The 20,832-nt window shown below is 31.9% G+C and overlaps 1 protein-coding gene across 4 annotated transcripts in view; it reads left to right on the forward strand.

Annotated features, from left to right (window-relative positions):
• LOC129949753 (mucin-2) overlaps positions 1-20,832 on the forward strand; it is a 354,544-nt gene that overhangs the window by 232,587 nt on the left and 101,125 nt on the right. For all 4 annotated transcript variants that reach the window (XM_056061389.1, XM_056061391.1, XM_056061390.1 and 1 more), the window contains one exon: positions 10,120-10,245. In XM_056061389.1, the coding sequence (XP_055917364.1) occupies positions 10,120-10,245 (126 nt within the window). The remainder of the gene's footprint in view (positions 1-10,119; positions 10,246-20,832) is intronic.

Below are 20,832 nucleotides of genomic sequence, written 5' to 3' on the forward strand. Positions count from 1 at the left end.
CAGTAAAAGATGTAGAAGTAACAATTAGACTCTAGGTATAGTTAAAATTTTAAAATTTTTGACACTCAGTGGCTTGGAAAAAGAGATCAGAATCAACACATTTTTCGCATGACAAGACTCAAAAACATGACCTTAGTTCTAGAACTTATTGTCAGTGTGTGGTCCGCAAACCAGATCCTTAACCAGCTCAGATTCCAAATTATATCATATATAACAATAAGACGCCTATCTGTACCATAAAGAAAGCTCACATCATCTACAAAAGCCATCATGGAACCTCTTCTAAGGAAATCCTATATACCAAAAAAAGTATTGGTCTCAAAACCGAACCTTGTGGCACTCACTGTCCCACGACGCTGGTGGGGGTGAAGCTTTATTTTTAGTGTTTTGGGATAACTTTCATTCAATGCACTTATAATTAAAGCCTTTTGCTTAACATGTTGTAGGTTGTTTTTGTTATTGTTGGGTAAATTGGATCAAGCCGCAATCATCGACGAACGCTTGATACCTCTGAAGTTGTTGCAACAGAATGGTACACTAATTGATTTATAATAATCACATGTCCTGCCTAAGAACTTAAGCACGAAAAGCGTGAAAATTAGACAGGCAATTGTTACACGATGTTTTAGACTTTACAATGAGATGCGCACCCCACGACACTCACTGATAACTTAAGGATCTATTCTCTTTAAAAAGCACCCGTTCTAATGTGACTCTTCATTATGTATGGTTGATTTTTTTTAAATATTTGTATTATTTATTTATGCAAATATTTGAAAACATGTGGAAGCCATTTTTATTCAGATCAAAACATTTTTAGTTATGATTTTGTAAGCTTGATATATCGTTATTTTCGAGAATCCTATTTTTGTTATGAAACATTGAATCTGATTCCAACTTATTTCAACTAAAAATGTTATCCAACATGTTGCAATTTCATAACATTTTTCCCAGAAAAAAAAAGCATATGTATTTTTAGACGTTAAATCCCTTTGAGCCACAGCTTTGTTTGAACGAAAACAAACAAAGTTAAACGAACAACTTTTTTTACCATTCCTATTAGCGTAGGTTTTACCACCTTAAAGCCCCTGCCTTTTCCTCGCTTTATTGTTCATATAAATCTAATAAAATCTCAAAAAAAAGCTTCCATATCTGGTGAATAGTTTGCTTAACTGGGTTGTTATTTAAGCTGAGGAGGATACAGTAGTTGCAATTTGCATCTAAAAATATATATTCATCCTCGCTCTGTGTTTTTCTGTTTTTATCTATCTGATTTTGCCTTGCAGCATAAATTTAGCATATTCCTGGTTTTGCATACAAATTAGATTTCAGTTAACAGACACTCAACTCCCACAATTTTGAAATTCAGAACACAGTGAGGGAGGGGGTATATACGAGTATATAGAGTCTTATCTGTGTTTAACAATGTGTTCGAGCTTAAGTTTCTTCATGCCGAGCCCGCACTACGTTATCTGATGTTGATGCCCACCACACACACACACAAAAGTTGCAGGTTTTGTGCCTCAATTCTCATAAGAAAGGATTTAATAATAATAATACTATGCGTATGAACATAACATTCATATTCACATACAGCCCAAGCCCAGTCCTGGATGCGTCGTAATTGCGCGTGCAGAAGAGCTGAAAACAGAACATTGTATATTTTTGTGACAAATGAAATTCCAACAATTCATTTGTTTCTTTCGTTTCTATTGTTAGCCCAGTTGACATTGATTTGGAAAAAGTACTTCTTCCAAGAGAGTCCCATCTGTCATCTGGGGTTACGTTAAGTAGGTTTTTGGTTGGAAGAAAAATAAATGACCTACTTAATGGAGTGTGTCCTTTTTTGTCAAGAAGTTGTTTTATATATTCAAGAATTAAAAAAAAAAACCAACACCAACAGAGTAAACGGCAAAAATAGACCTCTGACTGGGTTTTAACTGTAACCTTTCTGATGATATATATAGGAAAGAATAAGTCAACAAAGCTTAAATTAAAAGTTTAAAAGCAAAATAAATATAGGTATATTTTTTATTTCTTTAATGAAATCATATTTTTTTCTCTTAGACTGAATTTTTAATTAAAGGAAAGAAAATTAATATCCTCCCTATTTTTTTAACGTGGGTTTGAAATTAAAGGGCAAATTTAACGGTGTTATGTGTATAGGAGAGAAGCTTGATGATGAAGGTTGATTCTCTTTAGTAGGGCTATGACACTTTAAATGTCTATTTTTTACGGCTGATGGATGTCACAGGTAATTGACAAATCCGTAATTATTTCTTTTATCACTTTTAATAGAAAATTATTGCTTTGCTAAAAAGGTAAATGACGTAAACTGCTTTTAGACATTTTCTGGAAATGTATGAATTTCGAAACTTGTTCTTTTGGTCATAAGTTTTGTGGGGATATATTTATTTTTCTAAAACTTTTGAATACAAAAATTCCATTAAAAGAGAAAAACAGAGTTGGGTAAGGCAATCCACATTCTTGATGTGATGCTTAAAAAAAATCTCCATATTTAAAAGAACTTCTTATTGAATTGGTAATATTTTATGTAAATATTATACTGAATTATTTAAGTTTTATCAATGGAACAAGTAAAATAAGAATACAACTTCATGTTTTTTCAAATAAGTGGTGTTTTTTGACAGCATGAGAAGTTTTGATGGTTGGTTTTCGTGGTTTGACTGTTTAGAATTTAAAAAGTGATATTCTATAAGGCATCATAAATGTCCCCTTAGAATTGGAAGATAAAAAAATAAGCTATTCGAAAATCAATTATCCTACCAAGTTTTAAAATGTACTAAAGAATTGGAATGTCTTCACAGTATTTTAAAAATGTTTAATGTTTAATTCGTAAAATAAGTAAAGACTGCAATTTTTTAAGTTTTGATCAACTCGTTAATGCTAAAAATATCGACTTGCTTTAGTTTGGATGAAAAGCTCTCAATTCATCATTAATTGCTTAACACGAAAACAATTATTCAAAATTGTGAAAAATGTACATAGAGCACTTCGTCATTTTACGGTAATTAGTAATACAGCTTATTTGAAACTTCGTCAATAGGAAAAATTGTCGTTCAAGGACCAAAGACCAAGCCATTAACGAATCAATATTACATACGATAAGATTGAATCGTCATGAGAATGTCCCCTTTAGGTAAAGGTATGATTTTTCAAATTATCTGTCCTACTACTCCGGTTCCTAACGTTCCCTCTAATTATCGACCGATTACGTCTCTTCTTTCCAAAGTCATGGAAACGCTGATTAATTATCAGCTCAAGAAATATCTCTAAGATCGAAAGCTTCTTAATGACCGACAATACGGCTTTCGCAGCAATAAGTCCACTGGTGATCTCATAGTTTATCTCACCAAACAATGGAGCTAATCCTTACATCGTTTTGGAGAAAGTAAGGTTATTGCACTTGATATTTCAAAAGCATTTGATAGGGTTTGGCATCAAGCTCTCTTATCGAAAATGCGTGCTTTCGGTTTTCATGAATCCTTGCTTCATTATATTAGTAAATACCTTTTGGATCTTTCAATACAAGTAGTATTGAATTGGTTCAAGTCTGAAAACCACATAATAAATGCTGGTGTGCCACAGGGCTCTGTTCCACCTCCAACACTCTTTCGCATTTTTATTAATGATCTCATGTCTGCAACTTCTAACCCAATACATTGTTTCACTGACGATAGTACTCCTAGGTTTTCATATTCGTTTTCAGACTCACATCCCTCTTCTTCGGATGTGGAACAGCAACGACAAAATATGACAAGCTCATTGAATTCCGACCTAAACGTCATTGTACAATGGGGAATAAAACACCGCGTGGAATTTAATGCTTCGAAAGCGCAACGCTGTCTTGTATCGTTAAAGCGAGATATAACCCCCTTGCCATTATCCATGGATGAAGCTTGCATCGATAAAACTGAATATCTCGATATTCTCGGTATGTGTATCACCAACCACCTTTTGTGGAATGATCACAAACGCGATGTCGACAAAAATGACGCAAGATGTTTGGGTTTTCTAAAGCAATGCTAGAATTTTTTCTCCCCCTCTGATCTGCCTGTTATCTACAAAACTTATATACGTCCAAAGCTTGGGTATAACTCCCATATCTGAGCTTATACAACTGCAACCTACTTAAGCCTCTTGGACAGTATTGAACGCAGAGCATTTAAATTAATCGGTGATAACACCATCATAGGATCATTAACGTCGCGTGAACATCGCCGTAAAGTTTCTTGTCTCTCGCTTTTTTACCGTTATTTCAAATGCTTATGCTCAAGACAAATAGCTAGTTGCATTCATCCCCTTAAACAGCTCAATCTTAATACTCGCGCTTCTAGGAATGCTCATGAGTATACCCTCAAGCCCAACTTCAGTCTTACAGTCAAGCACAAACATTCGTTCTTTTGCCGTACTACGCGAATGTTGAATGTCAGAAACGTAATTCTTCATTGCATAAAATTATTTTTAAGGAGAAATAATTTTGTATGTTGGATCAACCAAAATGTTCCTTTTTTTAAATTCTAAAGTATAACAAAACACTCACTCAACTTTTGAAGTCGATATCTTTCTTGGTTCTTGAGTTTTGGACGACGAAAAATGGTATCCTGGACATACTGACGTACAAACGTACGTGAACACTCTCTTATCCAGACATCTTTCTAAAAATCTTTGATTAAAAATCTTAGGATATTAAAACGTCGAGAAATGTCAACATTTTTGATTCGAAAAAAAATCGGACCAAAAAAAATTTTTGAAACATTCATATCTAACATTTGAGGACAAACATAAAAGGGCGTAAAGCCTGTCCTACTTTTTTGAATCCTCTGCCAATTTGATGTCATATTTGATTAAAATCTCGAGTAACAGGTAAAACCTTACAAAACAATAATTTTTGATCTAAAAAATTTAAAGATTAGGCCATTTTATTAGCTTAAGAATACTTTCATACTAAAAAGAATGATTTTTGACAAAAGGTTAATTTTTTGGAAAGACATAATTTCAAGAAATTATACTAAAAAAATGTACAAAGTCCATTATCCTGAGAGGAAATCGAATATTGAATATGTGGTTTTTAATATTGTATACAATTAATTTGTTAAAAAATATAATTTTTGTTTTGAATTTAACTGACCATGTTTTAAAAAAAAAAATAAAAAAATTACTTAAAATTACTATAAATAGGTTTTGAATACCTTAAAAACGAACAACAATAATGATTTGGAAATGATTTAATTAAATATCACTTAATATTATTTTATATCGAATAAAGTTTTTATGAATTTTCGCAAAAATAGCAAAAATTACTTAATTGTTCTTCCGTCTTCAATATTTCTTTGACTTAATTGTATAATCATATACTTTTCAAAGTTTTAAAAGTGACTTCCCGTAGATTATGAAAACATATTATTTTAAAGATTTTCAAGGACACCAATGTGGGTTTAAGAGACAAGAAATTGTTTAAACAACCAAAGCAGTTGTAGTTTAAGGACATAGCACATTAATTTAACCTTTTGATTTTACAATAATCAATCAAAAATGACATTTTTAACATTTAAAATTCAATGTCATACATTTTGTAGTCAAAGAAGAGAGTATTCCCATTATACAATTTGTGTATTATAAATCTATTTATTAATTCATAGTCATGTCCTGTACGTGAACATGTACATTTTACATACATACATTTTGATTTTCAATCATATATCAAGTGGAAAATGCTTAATGTCACATTCAATCACTTCAAGGAACATCGATTTTGGCATCATCATCATACATACATATACAAGTACAAGTATGTCCTTAGGTTGTATAGAAATTCAAATAAATTTAATCTATGTTTGGCTATCGAAATATGTATAAAGAGACAAATTGACAAGATAAATTTATACAAAAAGGATATTAATATCCTGCCAATTCATTTATACATTTCTAATAATCTAACTGCCAATAATATTCCATTTTCATCTTCCTAAAAGTGAAAGCTAAATACATATAAAGATTTATATACGCATAGAAAATATAGTGTAAGTGACATAAAACATCAAAATTATTGATGTGTGTCCTTGAATGAAACAAAACAACAAAAACACAAAATAAGGATAATTGATTTTATTTCCAGTCTTTTTTTTTTGTTTTCATTCAACGAAGTTGTACACTTCAATAAATTTCATAGTAAATTACGTCTTTTAATGGATTTTATACAATTTGGCCACAATTAAGTCTGTGTGTGTGAGTGAGGGTGAGAAAAAACCCATAAAAAAGCACAAAATGGTTTTCCATATTAATCACGAATCAAGGAAAATTACTTCCGCTATGTGATGGTAGTTAAAAATATATTGAAACAAAACGTGTGTTCGTACGTATATCAGAGGCATGATGATTTTAAGACTTGTGGCGATGTTGGTCTCGGTGGCGTTGGCGGCGATACGGCAGCACCATGATGATGGCTTCGTTGGAAAATAAATATAAATTTCAATTTTTGCTTTTAAACGTGTTTTTCCTAGAGAAACAGGGAGCCAGATTCAACTTCTACGACGACGGCCGCCGGCCGCCCGCACCACGTACTTACCTACTTTGGCTTTTACTATAAGTACTTTGGTGCACCAGAGTGTTGCTTGTTGCACTTTTGAATGGGAAAAAGATCGGAGAAGACCTCTCGAAATCGTTATTTTTTTTCGTTTTTTTTTTCTTTAAAATAACAAAACAAATTTTAATCATCGGGAAAAAGCACACGATTTTGGATTTATATTTTTAAATTTATATAAATGCAATATCAACCTGACAACAACCAACGTTGAAAAAATGAGAGCTTCGCGGTGGGTGGCTAATTTTTTTTTAAATTGTTAAGATAATGTAAGTATCAAAAGTTGTGAATTAATATAATTTTTTTGAAAAGTTGCTCTTTAAAATAATATAATGTTAAGCTTATGCAAAAACGCTTATTATTATTTTTCTTCAGGTTCTCTAAAATACACAATTTTAGTATTTTGACAATGTGCCAAGGCCACAACTTTCTTATTGCATATTTTTTCAAAATGGGAACATATTTTATGATTTTGACACACTTTCTCAATTTTGAAAAATGATTCCCAGAAAATGCAAATTGCATTCAAAATATTTCAAATCTTCATCTAATAATCTGTGCTGCAGCGGAAATTCAGATTTTTTTTTGGAATGAAAATAAAATTTGGAATATTAAGTTTAGCAGAATTTAATTTCTTATCTTTTTTTAGATTTCGAAATGAAGGCTTTCAGTTTAAGAGCTTCTGTTAGCTGAAAATCAAATAAAATTTTAAATGAGTAACATTTTATTCTAAACATCCAAAATAACATTTTAAATAATAAGAAATTGAATTCTGCTCAAAATTGTGACTATAATTGTTTGACGTTAGGCTGTGACCGGTTTTTAAAACCTTTAAAATACACAATTTTTATTAAATTTTTAGCTGACCCAATAGACTTCGTACTACCTCAATCGATAAATATAAGACTTCAAATTTTGGATAAATTAATTTCAAAACAAACAAAACGTATTGCATAAAAAAGTATTTTTTTAATGAAGCTTGAAGTTTTGTTGCTTACTTACAAAAACAGAGGTTTCCTGAAATACTGGTTATCAGGTTTAAATTTTTATTAACGGGCACACACTGTTATGATAGAGTTTGTTAATCAATTTAAAGCTTTCTCATAAATTATGTTTTTGTTTTGTTTTGTGGTGCGTAAATAAACAAAAAGACAGTTTTCCGCGACTTATAACTGTCCATGTGCGAAACAGGGAAACTCCAAGTTGATTCCGCAAACTTCTAAGGACTGTCCTTGCGATTTATTTATTGTCATCGTAAAGGCCAGACGTACTGGAAATTGTAAGCGTTTAAGATCGAATGGTAGATCCGTTGGAATCATCGGTATTCGCGGGATCAAGACATCCTCTCCATTGTATTTTCCTTTTATGATTGCTGCCTCAATGATTAATATTTCGCAGCATGATGACAACTGATCCTACTTTTAAATTATGAGGTGGTAATCCAAGCAATTCAAGTGAATTTAAAAACTCCGTGGGATAGTTAACCACGTCATTCTGGTTCATAATGGTGTCGACTGATTTGAAAGAAACCAACTGTCCTAGAAGAAAATTCGGCATCTTTATTTTTCGCTTCCAATATTGCTCTGTCACTTAACCAATTATGGTTATTGAACTTTTGCGCTATATTTGAGAAAACACGCTGAATAAGCTCCTCTTTTGAATCTGTGATGTGCCAGAAATTTGTGGGTGATGTGGATGAATCGGTCAAAGTGTCCATTGCAACTTTATTATTTCCAATATCTAACAACTTCTTCGCAAATACATTTGCAGTTTCAACATGTTGCGAAAATGCTCGCATCTTAGAGTGTCTTTACGTACTGCCACAAATTCCATGATTTAAGGCATGCATTTAGACAGAATGCGCAGTTCATTCGCCTTCTAGCAGAGTCACAGCTGTTCCAGATGAAGCCAACGCTAGAGAAACATCATTTCGCGATCTGATCCTCGTCAAAAACAATGAAATTAAGAACGATTTTTCGGTTCCTTCGGAAGCATCAAGGAAACATTAGATCTTTCAAAGCGCACGTGAAACTATTTTCATAGATATGATTTAATTTGAACTTTATGCAGCGGTAATAAATTGCGAATTGAGTCTTTGACGTTAGGAACACACCTAAATTGCTTAGACAACAGTGAGTGGTTATTATTTAATATGGACTTTATTTAATAGTAATAAGTTCAAACTGACTCTAGTAAACGTTTGTGTGGGAAATAGAAAAAGGCTGTTTTAGGGGTTTCCCGGAGATTATTCGATTTGTTCTCGCCTTTTAAACCTTCCCTAGACCTCCAAAAACATTTCAAGACTAAGATGAGATAAATCCGTTCAGCCGTTCTTGAGTTTTAGTGAGACTATCGAACAGCAATTCATTTTTATATAAATAGATTATGAGTCCAAATATTTTTTTTTTTCTTCAAATTTAATGTGCAAATAATTTTTGAAGCTTTGTGGTGAGAATCCCAAAAATCGGAAGCCAAAGAAATACTGAAAAAAATACAAAATTCAATTGATTTAGAGTAAAAATCTCATTATTTATTAGAATTACGGTTGAAGATATAAATACATTTTTTGAAAACATCAAAAACCATGGCATTACATTTTTTTTTTAAAAAGATCGAGTATTAAAAAATAAATAAAACACGGAATGGAATTTCAACACAACAAATAAATTGACATTATCTTTTACCTAAACAAACACATTCACATTTTAAAAATATAACTATAACCCCATTCTAAAATATGACCATATTAAGGCAGTTTCTATCTACAAAAAGATTTGGGGTTTTTGGAACTTTGGGCTTTCGGGATATTTAGTTTAAGAAATTATGTGATTTCGAGAATTTAGTGTTTTGTATATTAGGAATTTTAAAATTTTGTCAGTCTACATGTTCAAAGCCCTAACAAAATTCTCTTAAAATTTCTAATTTGAACGTGTTCGAAAACCTTCTCAACTGATAAAGAAATCCTCTGATGAATAAAGAGCTGTTAGTTAGAATTATTGAGACTACATACTTTTGGATGTAGAAGAATGAATCAATTTTTGAATGTCTTAAGCTACCTTAAAATTAAAAAAAATCGATTATTTTTAGAATAGTGCCCTAGAACTACAAAAAACAATTTTCCAAAATGTTATGCCTTGAAAAAGTCTTTAATTGCTGGGTTTTTGAATTTTGGTATTAAAATTATTCCAAATTTGTTCATGTTTTTTTATTGTTCAACTTTAAATGCTTTTATCTTAACTCAGGAGAATTTTCTTAACTCAGAGAATTTTCGTCTTATTTATTGTATCAAAACTAGTTCATAAAAAGAGCTCTATCAAAAGATACAAACAAATAGAGTAAAGTCTTAAGGATTTTAATTATCAACTCATGATTTTGTGTTTATGCACTCAAAGTTGACATTTCCAATATTTTTCACTTCCTTATTGTTATTCAAAAATTGTTTCTTTCCCGTTTTCCAAAATCAAAAATATATTTAAATACTTATGCCTATATTTTTGTTTTTATTTTTATTCCAGGAGCGGCTAAGAAACGTGATGTACGAAATTTGAGCATATCACCAACTGATTTAGGGCCACCGCCGAAAGCTCAACAAACTACGAATGGCTCAACACGAACGAAAACAACACCAGCAACTTTATCACGTAAGTTACTTTATTTTATATACATACATAAGAAAATCCTTAATACCATCTTGTTGTTGGTGTTTTCAAACAGTAGGAATACAAATTTTGTATCCAAGTCAAACCATTGGCATTGGCATCATGTGATATGTGACTTAATCTTGGTACATATAATTCCAATGCCAACAACATCAAGTTTTCATCCATTTTACCATACCCACAATTCAAAAAGTATACTCAAAATCTTTCAATACTGGTATAGCATAAAAGTAATACGAGAAATCCCTGAAATCTAGTTCAATCCCATTTCGAAAAAAGATTGAGCTGTAGCATACTCGTAGCATCACATATAGTGAATTTTCCTACTCCTATATATCTCGAAAATGGATGTTGAATTGTTTTATTTTTTTTTGTTCGTGTTCAATTCGAACAAAACAAGAATAAACTATATTTGGTCCACATATACAACTATGGCCAAAATAATAGGAACACTTAAAAAAAAACATTTGGTAAAATTTTTAGGCTCTTGGAATGTTGCTTACGAAAATATGTTGTTTTCAAAAGAATAAAACATCAAGTTTAGTATTTTGTTAACGAAGCACTGATTTCAGAGGACAAAATTTTATGATTTTAATTCGTATTCTTAAATGTTCTCAATTTCATTATTCCATGAGTGCAGAATGAAAAATGTCAATATCGAAATTTCGGTCCCTAGCTAGCTGTCTCCAGGTTCACACGCCAAGTTGGTTAAGGTTTTTCTCTACTGCGCCATCAATCGAAATTGGATTCAAAGACCTTTCCGGTTGAAGTGTCCATTCGCTTTATATGACCCAGCCATCTAAGCCGTTGGACTTTATTCCTATTAACCAGGTCAGTGTCGCTGTACATTCCGTACAGTTTGTCGTCATATCTTCTCCTCCATTCTCCATCTATGCAAACGGGACCAATATTCCTAAAAAGAATTTTTCTCTTGAAGCATCCTAAGACGTTCTCATCTTTCCTTGACAGTGTTCAGGCCTCAGCGCCACAAATGAGAACCGGGATGATGAGTGTCTTATAGATAGTGATTTTAGATGCTTGAGAGAGGACTTTACTTCTCAATTGCTTCTAAGTCCAAAGAAGCAGTGATTTGCAAGAGTTATTCTTCGTTTGATTTCAGCTCTGGTGTCGTTGTCTGAGTTTATAGTGGTGCCTAGGTAGACAAAGTCCTTAATTACCTCGAAGTTATAGCTGTCCATGGTGACGTTTTGTTCAAGACGTCGTTGTTCAATGTCTAGCATTATACTTGATCTTGCCCTCATTGACCACTAAATCCTTCTTCTTCGCTTCCGTAAGGCTCAAAATCGCTCCACTGCCTTTACGCTTTGATCTTCCAATTATGTCAATATTATCTGCGTATCCGAGTAATTGAATGGACCTTTGGAAGATTGTGCCTCTTGTGTTGACATTTGAGTTTTGTACAATTCTTTCTAGAACGATGTTGAAGAAGTGGCATAACAGTCCATCGCCTTGTCTAAAACCTTTTTAGACCCTAAATGCATCGTCGAGATATTTTCCGACCGTGATAGAGCAGCGTGCATTCCATATCCTCAATCTGCACAAACCGATAAGTTTGACAGGGATGCTAAAACTAAACATTGCTCTGTACAGCTCTTCCCTATAGATGTTGTCATATACGGTTTTGAAATCGCAAAACGAGATGGTGGTTATCGATTTGATGTTCCTGTATTTTTCCAAGATCTCGTTGCCTTATATTATAGCTAAAGACATAAATACCAAATATTAAGCCTTGTTTCCATTATATTGGCCATAGCTGTAAGTACACAGATGCACATAAGTCAGCAGATTTGTGGCTGCAGCTATATTTCATCATAAAAACACACAAATATACCCCAACCGATGGCAAAGTGCATCTGGATTTGCATAACTATAACAAATTTTTAGTGAGGACATTTCAAAACTTTTTTTTTTGAAAAAATGTTTTAACGGTTTCGTGCATTAAAGACAAAAATAATTAAATTAAATATTTACGGGTTGTTGAGTAATAAAATAAAAATTGAACCTAAAACTTGGGTACATCCTTTTTAGCTGTGAGCTGTTTGGCTGTTGATGTATTATTGAATTTTTTTTGTTTTTACTCAAAGTCCAAATACCATCATTTTGAATTGAAATATTTATTATTTTGTTGATGTCTAGATTAATTAAGTTACTACCATCAGTAGTAAAATTGTAGAATGCTTTCAATCTCCCTAAAAAATCTTTAAAGTTTCAAATTGAATTTTCTCCTTTTTCTTTTTTTTAAAAAAAAAAAAAGCTAATCACCTCTGGTCACACTAAAAATAACCATGTATGCAGACTATCCGGAAATGCAATAAAAACAAAATAAATAAAAATTAAATCAAAAAGCCATGGCTGCTGAAATGGTGGTGCCTTTAGCCAAAACCAGTACAGGTATAAATGTATATTGTATCTGCTGCGTCTGGATTGAAATTTCGCACACCTGCACCAGTTCAACTGGTCTTTTAGCATTCCCTGAGAATTGTGGTTCTGGAAAACTGAAATTTAAATAAGAACAAAAATAAAAATGAAAATGGGAGAAATCAACTTTACTTACATCTGTATATGCATTTTTACCAAATATATAAAAGCTTAGCAATTTTATTTTATTTTTTAACGAGAGGATTAAAATCTTAGCACAATCCGAGCTGGCTGTGTTCTTCGAAGCGTGTTGCAGCTTAATCGGGTTTATTTTTCTATGTGCAGTGCAGATGTTTGGGAGCAATAAGTGCATTCTGCAATTGCAATGGTAATAGCACGTGGGAAATGAAATCGATATGTCATTTTTCAGTTATTTGTATCTTATTGTTTTGTTCAAAAAGGCTTAAATGGCGGCTCTTTTGAGTATTTTGAGTCTTTTTTACGTCGTAGTGTTTTTTTAGCCGTTCTTCGACTGCTGACTTAGACAAACAATAAAAACCATCATTCAAATCGGTTGTATTACCTTTTTTGGTAAACGTTTAGTGCTGTCATTATTATCTTTTCTCCCATGGATTAAAAGGAATTGGGAGTGTATTTTAAAGAAATTTGTTTCAGTGTATTTGTTAACCTCAAGCTTTCAAAAATTTGTTTGGATTGTTCCATGGTCTACTGCATAGAAGTAAATCATAAATCATCTGAGGTCGATTTTAGATCGAAAATTATTTAGGACGTAATTTGAGGTATGGACCTATTAGGTTGTCCTGTGGGTCAAAACTGAAATTATACAAACAAAAATAGGTTAATAAAGAAAAAGGAAATAAATATTTATGCATGATTTGAGGCATTCATAATTTAATTCTGCTTTACTGAGATCTTTTCCCTATTTTTAAAATAAAAAAATAAAAAATATGTGAGTGTTTTGCTCAAAACAATTATTTTCAAATGAAAAGTCTTTAAATTGTCTACACAACCTGTGTTTTTGAATATTTTGCAAGAAGTAAAAACAATTATTTGTAAAACAAAACTTTTTTAAAAGTTATTTTAAATATTCTGTGCTAAAAAAACCATCATGTCATATATTTCGTCCTCGTTTATAATCCAATTTATTCTTTTTATATTTTTAGCTTCGTATATTTAATTCAAATTTATAATTCAGCTCTGTTATCCAAAAGTAAAAAACAAGAATACCTAAATCATTTATCATAAATCAGTATTCTAATCATGCAAATCCACGCAAAACCTATCTATTTTATTCTGTCTCAAAGAGCTCTTTCATTCAAATAAAACAACAAGGAAAATGTCACTTTGGTTTGAAGAACTTTGCAATTTCGCAACTCTTTGACCGCCCTACAAAACATATTCTATTGGTCTATAGTTTGCTTAGTCTAAATCTTTAATATTATTAAAACACCAGAAATGCATAAACATTACCATTTTCAATTATTCATAGGGTAAACATTCATACATTTGGCATTTTATCAACAAAGTTCGCCATACTTCTCTGTAAACCATTCAAATAAACAAAGGTGGTTACAGATTTTCAAAAAACTGAGCTATGTTTTTGATTTCAATTTAGAGTGATTTTATTTTAAGTAACAAATTTTATTTGACAGCTGTCAGTTAAGGTTTATTAACCAATATTTTTGACTTAAAGTTGATTTTACATTTTAAAATAGAAGTCAAAGTCTTATTTAAAGTGAGACTTGAAGTGAACTGATTAATTCAATTCGATTAAAGTCTATTTGACTTTTGAAGTCTGAAGAGGCATTTAAAAGTCATTACTAAATTTTAGCCGATTTCACTGCAATCTGCAGAAAGGAATTTAATATTGATTATTGATGATCAGTTTATTTATTGGACTTTAGAATCGACTTAAATCAAACATTGACCTTAAAACGACTTTAAGATCGTTTAAAGATTAGATAAGAATTCAACTGACTTAAAATTAATTATTCTGCAACGTTTTTGACTTTTTAAATTATTTTTAAGTCATTTTAATAAATAAATAAATAAATTGGGTAGCGCAACAATCCGTTGATAACTAGAGCCTAGTGAGTTATAACTCTCAACCATTCCTGAGTGCGAGTAATAGGAACGGCTAATTTGAGAAATCACTTTTGAGACAAGAATTGCTCTTGGAGGATTTGTTAATTCCTCGCAAGAGGCAGTACCCGTGAAAAAAGTTAGATGGCAGGGATTGAACCCAAGACCCCTTGCATGACATCCCAACGCACTAACCATCATGCCACGGGTACTACTAAAAGTCCTTTAAATATCATTCTTAAATTTTAATTTTTTTACTGACTTGAGTCAATTCCTTTGACTTAAAGAATTGAATATTACTTAACGATATCCACATATGATTTCAAAAGACTACAGCCACACGATTTTTTTTTAATTTGACTAAGTTTAAAAGTGGCATTTAAATGACTTCAAAGACACTTAAATGACTTAAAGCCTAAAATCTCTGAAATGGCTGGAAAAAATTAAAGTTTAAGGCAATCAAAAGACTTTTTAAACACATAATAATTATGTAAGAACTGAAGTCATCATAACCAAATAAAATTGAAGACATGTGATCGCCAAACTTTCATTTGATTTTGATAATGAAAACATTTTATTCTCTCATTAAATGCTCCATTTTCGTTGACTGTCAATGTCAACTGTCAAATTGCTTTTTAGGGTTGTCAACACTTTCTATGCAAAAATAAATACTGATACTGTTTCAAAAGCTAATTTGAAGCGTTTTCCAAAAATGGGTTTTATTTTGAATAGGTAGCTGTTTAGGCAGCTGTTACTTTTGAAGATGATATCTTTTGATATTTAGTAACACAAACTATGCCATTTATATAAACGAATCAATACACCCTTCAGCTATACTCAATAAAATTAAAAATTTTATTTATTTCAGTACAAAAATGGATATAATTTTTGCAAAGTACTCAAAACTATAGCATTTTGCCTATTTGGTTTTTCTCTTCAAAATATAACATATTTTGATTTCTTTTTAAAAATATTATTCTTATTCATTAAAAAATGAAATCTCTTATTGGAAAACCCTACAATTTAGAAAAAATTAAGAAACCATTGACATTTATCAAGAAAACTATTTTAAAAGCCCATTATTTGCTGATTTACCCTATTTTTTCTTACGTGAAGAATATTATTCTGACTTCATTTCAGAGGCGCTCATGCAAATGATCACTCAGTTCAAAAACTGTCAACTTATTTAATTTATTTGCAGTGCGCGTCTTCGGTGATTTTTATTTAAATTTTTTGCATTTAATTTGGTCGCGTTTCAACGTTTGCCAGCACTTTTATAAAATAGAAGAAGACGCACTAAGTAAAATCTCCATTGTGTTAAGTCTCTAAGTGTATCCACAAAATCACGAACAATAGATAGACGCAAGGTACTTTGTTGCCTCTTTATGAGTCCAATGTTCAATGTGGAACTTGTGGTCAGTAATTTTCTTATAGGTTTTGAAAAAAAAAAAAAATGGCAGAGACCATCATCAACAAGGTAGAAATATATTAAGACACATGAAAAGAACTCAGTTTGACTCAAGTTAAACATTGAAAGCGGCAGAACCTTTAAGCAACAATAGAAAGATGTTATAATGCGAAAAACCACAAGGGGCTATAGAAGATCTATATGACTGCGGCCTGGCGTCGTCTTCGTCGTCTTCGTTATGTTTTTGGTCATTGTACCGACTTAATGTAGATTTTATTTGATGAATTATGTTTGATAAGTAGTTTTATGCTTTTGTTTGGATTTTCTTTTTGTGCCGAAGACTTCTTGAAGATTCTTTCTGTGGGATCATTTAAACTGTTCTTTTGTTTTGGAAAGAATAAATTAAGATTATTTATTTTCCATTGAATATAATTGGAAAGACAAGTTTTCTTTGTCTTTTTTAGATTAAGTTCACGGTTTAAGTTGACTTAGAGATTTTTTAAGCACACATTTAAACTTAAACATTTTCTTTGGGTTTCATGTTGAACAGGTATCAAAACCAAGTTGCAATTTTCTGCAACATAAGCAATTTAAAGATACTGATACTCTAACATCATCATCAAGTCATCACTCAACTCACTGAATTTCAATGATATCACTCCGAAATCTTCAAGACAATCATGCATCACCAATTTCGAAGTGATGATGAACTTGGCAAAGCCCTGTGAAGCATTACCCCAGCATTTCTACCATCAAAAAGATGAGTCATACTAAGTAAGGTATGTTGCTTCTGCTACTTCAAACAACCACTGTTTTGATATCATGAAGCGTAAAGAAGCAACCTATTATAAGAATTCTGATATTTTATCCCCAGATTATGTGTATGGTCATGAAAAAGTGAAGAAACGTAGTCTCATCACATTCTATTTTGGGGATTATTGCGTGGCCTGGAGAAGAGGACGTTTTGTTGTCACAAAAAAACAAATTTGGTGCCAATGTCAAATTAAATGTAGGGAATAATTTGATGATGTCATCGTATGTTTCTTACTTTTTTTTCAAACTTACACATCCCACAAACTGGAAATAAATGACAAACAGCGAGGAAAGATTTAAAATAGCTTTTTTTTGTCTAAATGTTACACATAACTCGAGACATACATATATTAAAGAAAAAATAAGAGTCTTTCGAAGGTTTCTTAATTGATCGACGAGGGAATGTTTGGTATTTTACAATAAATTACACGTTTTTTTGGGTGACACATGACATATGATTCAGCAAGCTTTTCTATGGGGATGCGGTATGAAGTTAGCGCCACCACTTAGGATTTTCGAGAAGATGAATGTGTTGCTTCATCAGTTTTCCTTGTGTCGTGGTAAACAAAAAAATCGTCGATTTCAACCCAAATCACAAAATTTAGAACTGCTAAAATAAAAAAAAAAGAGGCTGGGATGCTACCCACACTGATAACTTCCCATCCCGTCTGTCGATTTGTCTTGCTTAAAAGTTTGTCTATATGTTCCAAATTTATTTTAACCAAATTTGCGTACTATTTTTTGTAGATTTTATTTTTTTATGAAAAAACGGACTGTTGGATTTTTTTATAAAAATTACTGAATATTAAAAACAATATTTTCTGTGAAATAAAATAAGTTTGAAGCCAATATTTTTAATTTTTGAAAAGCTATTTGAGCTGAAAGTAAATTTTTAAAAAGTTTTAGTATTGTTTTTTTAGAGTTTTATTTTTTGTAAAAAAAACTGTCAAATCGAATTTTTTAAAAATTTTACCAAATGTTGAAAACAATATTTATTATGAGATAAAATTACTTTGAAGCCAATATTTAAAATTTTTGAAAAGATATTCGAGCCGAAAATCAATTTTTACCAACTTTTGTTAATTTTTTTCGGTTTTTATTTTTTTGTACAAAAACTGTCAATTCGATTTTTTTCATAATTTTACTGAATGTTGACAACACGATTTTTTAAAAGATAAAAGTAATTTAAAGCCAATATCTCAGAGTTTTGAAAAGATATTTGAGTCGAAAATCAATTTTTACCAACTTTTATACATTTTTTTTAGGTTTTTATTTTTTGTAAAAAAAACTGTCAATTCGATTTTTTTCAAACTTTAACTGAATGTTGAAAACAAGATTTTTTGAAAGATAAAAGTAAATAAAAGCCAATATCTCTAAGTTTTGAAAAGATATTTGAGTCGAAAATCAATTTTTACCAACTTTTATACATTTTTTTTTAGGTTTTTATTTTTTTGTAAAAAAACTGTCAATTCGATTTTTTTCAAACTTTAACTGAATGTTGACAACAATATTTTTTGAAAGATAAAAGTAAATAAAAGCCAATATCTCTAAGTTTTGAAAAGATATTTGAGTCGAAAATCAATTTTTACCAACTTTTATAATTTTTTTTTTAGGTTTTTATTTTTTGTAAAAAAAACTGTCAATTCGATTTTTCTCAAACTTTGATTGTATGTTGACAACAATATTTTTTGAAAGATAAAAGTAAATTAAAGCCAATATCTCAAAGTTTTGAAAGATATTCGAGTCGAAAAGCAATTTTTACCAACTTTTATAAATTTTTTTTTAGGTTTTTATTTTTTGTAAAAAAAACTGTCAATTCGATTTTTCTCAAAATTTTTCAGAATGTTGAAAACAATATTTCTTATAAGATAAAATAAGTTTGAAGCCTAAATTAAATGTTTTTGAAAAGATATTTGAATCGATATTCAATTTTTACGAACTTTGAGTAATGTTTTTTTTAGATTTTTATTTTTTTATAAAAAAAACTGTCAATTAGATTTTTCTCAAAATTTTATCAGATGTCAAAAACATTATTCTTCGTTGCACAAAATTGTTTTAGAGATAAAATCATATTTCAGTCGTAAAATTTTGAAGGTGACAAATTTTTTTTTTCAGTTTTATTGATTTTTAAAAAAAACCGTTATATTGATTTTTTTTTAAAAATATACCTGTTTGGTATCACGTTACAATCTATTATATAAAATTTAATTCAAGTCTCTAGCGTATTTTGTTCGTAAGATATTTAGGGTTAACCAAAATGTTCACCTTTTTTTCAAACTGCTATGGTAAAAAAACCACCCACGCAATTTTCTTGAGAGCCCTTTCTGCATCTTTCTGCCTTTTTATCTGTATAACAAAATTTATTTGAAGTCGATATCTCTTCTGGTTCTTGAGCTATGGACGACGAAAAAAACGTCGCGAACGTACGGACGTACGGACGTACAACGTACGTACACACGCACGCACAGACATCTTTCTAAAAATCTTTTATTTCGACTCTAGGGACCTTGAAACGTCGAGAAATGTCAAAATTTTCAATTTGACAAATCGGACCCATTACAATAACTTCCTATGGGAAGTTAAAAATCAATTTGTGTTTAAAAATTAATAGAAAAACACAATTTCTGGGAATACAAATACAAAGCAGACATCACCGCCATCCAGGAAATACGATGGGATAGGCCGGACAAAACAGAGGTTGAAAAACTGCGATATTTACTATGGTAGCTGCTACCACGAAAACCAACAGCGCTTATTTGGATGCGGCTTTGTCATCGGAGCCAGACTTAGGCAAGAAGTATTGAGAAAGACGACAACACCAAAGATATGTTCTTTGAGCTTTTAGACAAAGCATATGAGAAGTGTCCTAGCTACGATATTAAAATCGTCCTGGGCGAAGGGAAGACATCTTTGGTGGAATAATCGGGAAAAACAGCCTGCACTACAACACTTCCGACAACGGATTCAGGCTCTCTCTGCGGGGCGAAACGTCATGGTAGCCAGTACGCGTTTTCCACACCTCAACATCCACAAAGGAACTTGGACTTCTTCAGATCAATCTACCGTCAACCAGATTGATCATATTGAGATCGACTCCAGACACGCTTCCAGCATCATGGATGTTCTAACTTTCCGAGGAGCAAACATCGACTCAGACCATTACCTCGTTGTAGCCAAGGTAGCACTTCGGATTTCCAGACCCAAGGCAAAACAGGGAGGTGCTGGGAGAAGGTACAACAGAGAAGGTACAGAGATCGCCAAATCCTTTTTCGACCGAGTTACAAGTTTCCTCTCTCGAAGTTCTCTGCCACCAACACAATGTTTCGAAAACCAGTGGCAACATTGCCAAGATGCAATCAGTGAAGCCGACTCCGATGTGGTGGGTTTCAAACAGCCACCAACAAGGAACCCCTGGTTTGATAAGGAATGTCAGCAGGCAAAAGCAGCCAAACAACAGGCACGCAAAGCGGCACTGCATAAAAGAATAAGAGCTGCTCATGAGCTCTACGAGCAGAAGAAGCGAAGGAACACCGGCTTCTCAGAAGGAAAAAGAGAGGGCATGAGAAGCGTGGTCGAAGATGTTGAGAGGTTTAAAAGCAGGAATGAAGCTCGACAGTTCTATGAACAGGTGAAACGAACTTCATAGGTACATAAAACTAGAACCGAAGGCTGCAAAGACGAAAGTGGAAAAATCATAGTGGAACCGCAGTCAATGCTGAGGATATGGAAGGACCACTGCTACAGACTGTATAACGGGGACGACGAACCAAATTCCACTGTCAGGATGATCCATTCCACATAGACGATGAAAGCCAACAACCCCGCCCTCCCGACTTAGACGAAGTAAAGATTGCCATATCTAAGTT

Source organism: Eupeodes corollae, chromosome 3 (genome assembly GCF_945859685.1).
Source record: "Eupeodes corollae chromosome 3, idEupCoro1.1, whole genome shotgun sequence".
Lineage (NCBI taxonomy): Eukaryota > Metazoa > Arthropoda > Insecta > Diptera > Syrphidae > Eupeodes > Eupeodes corollae.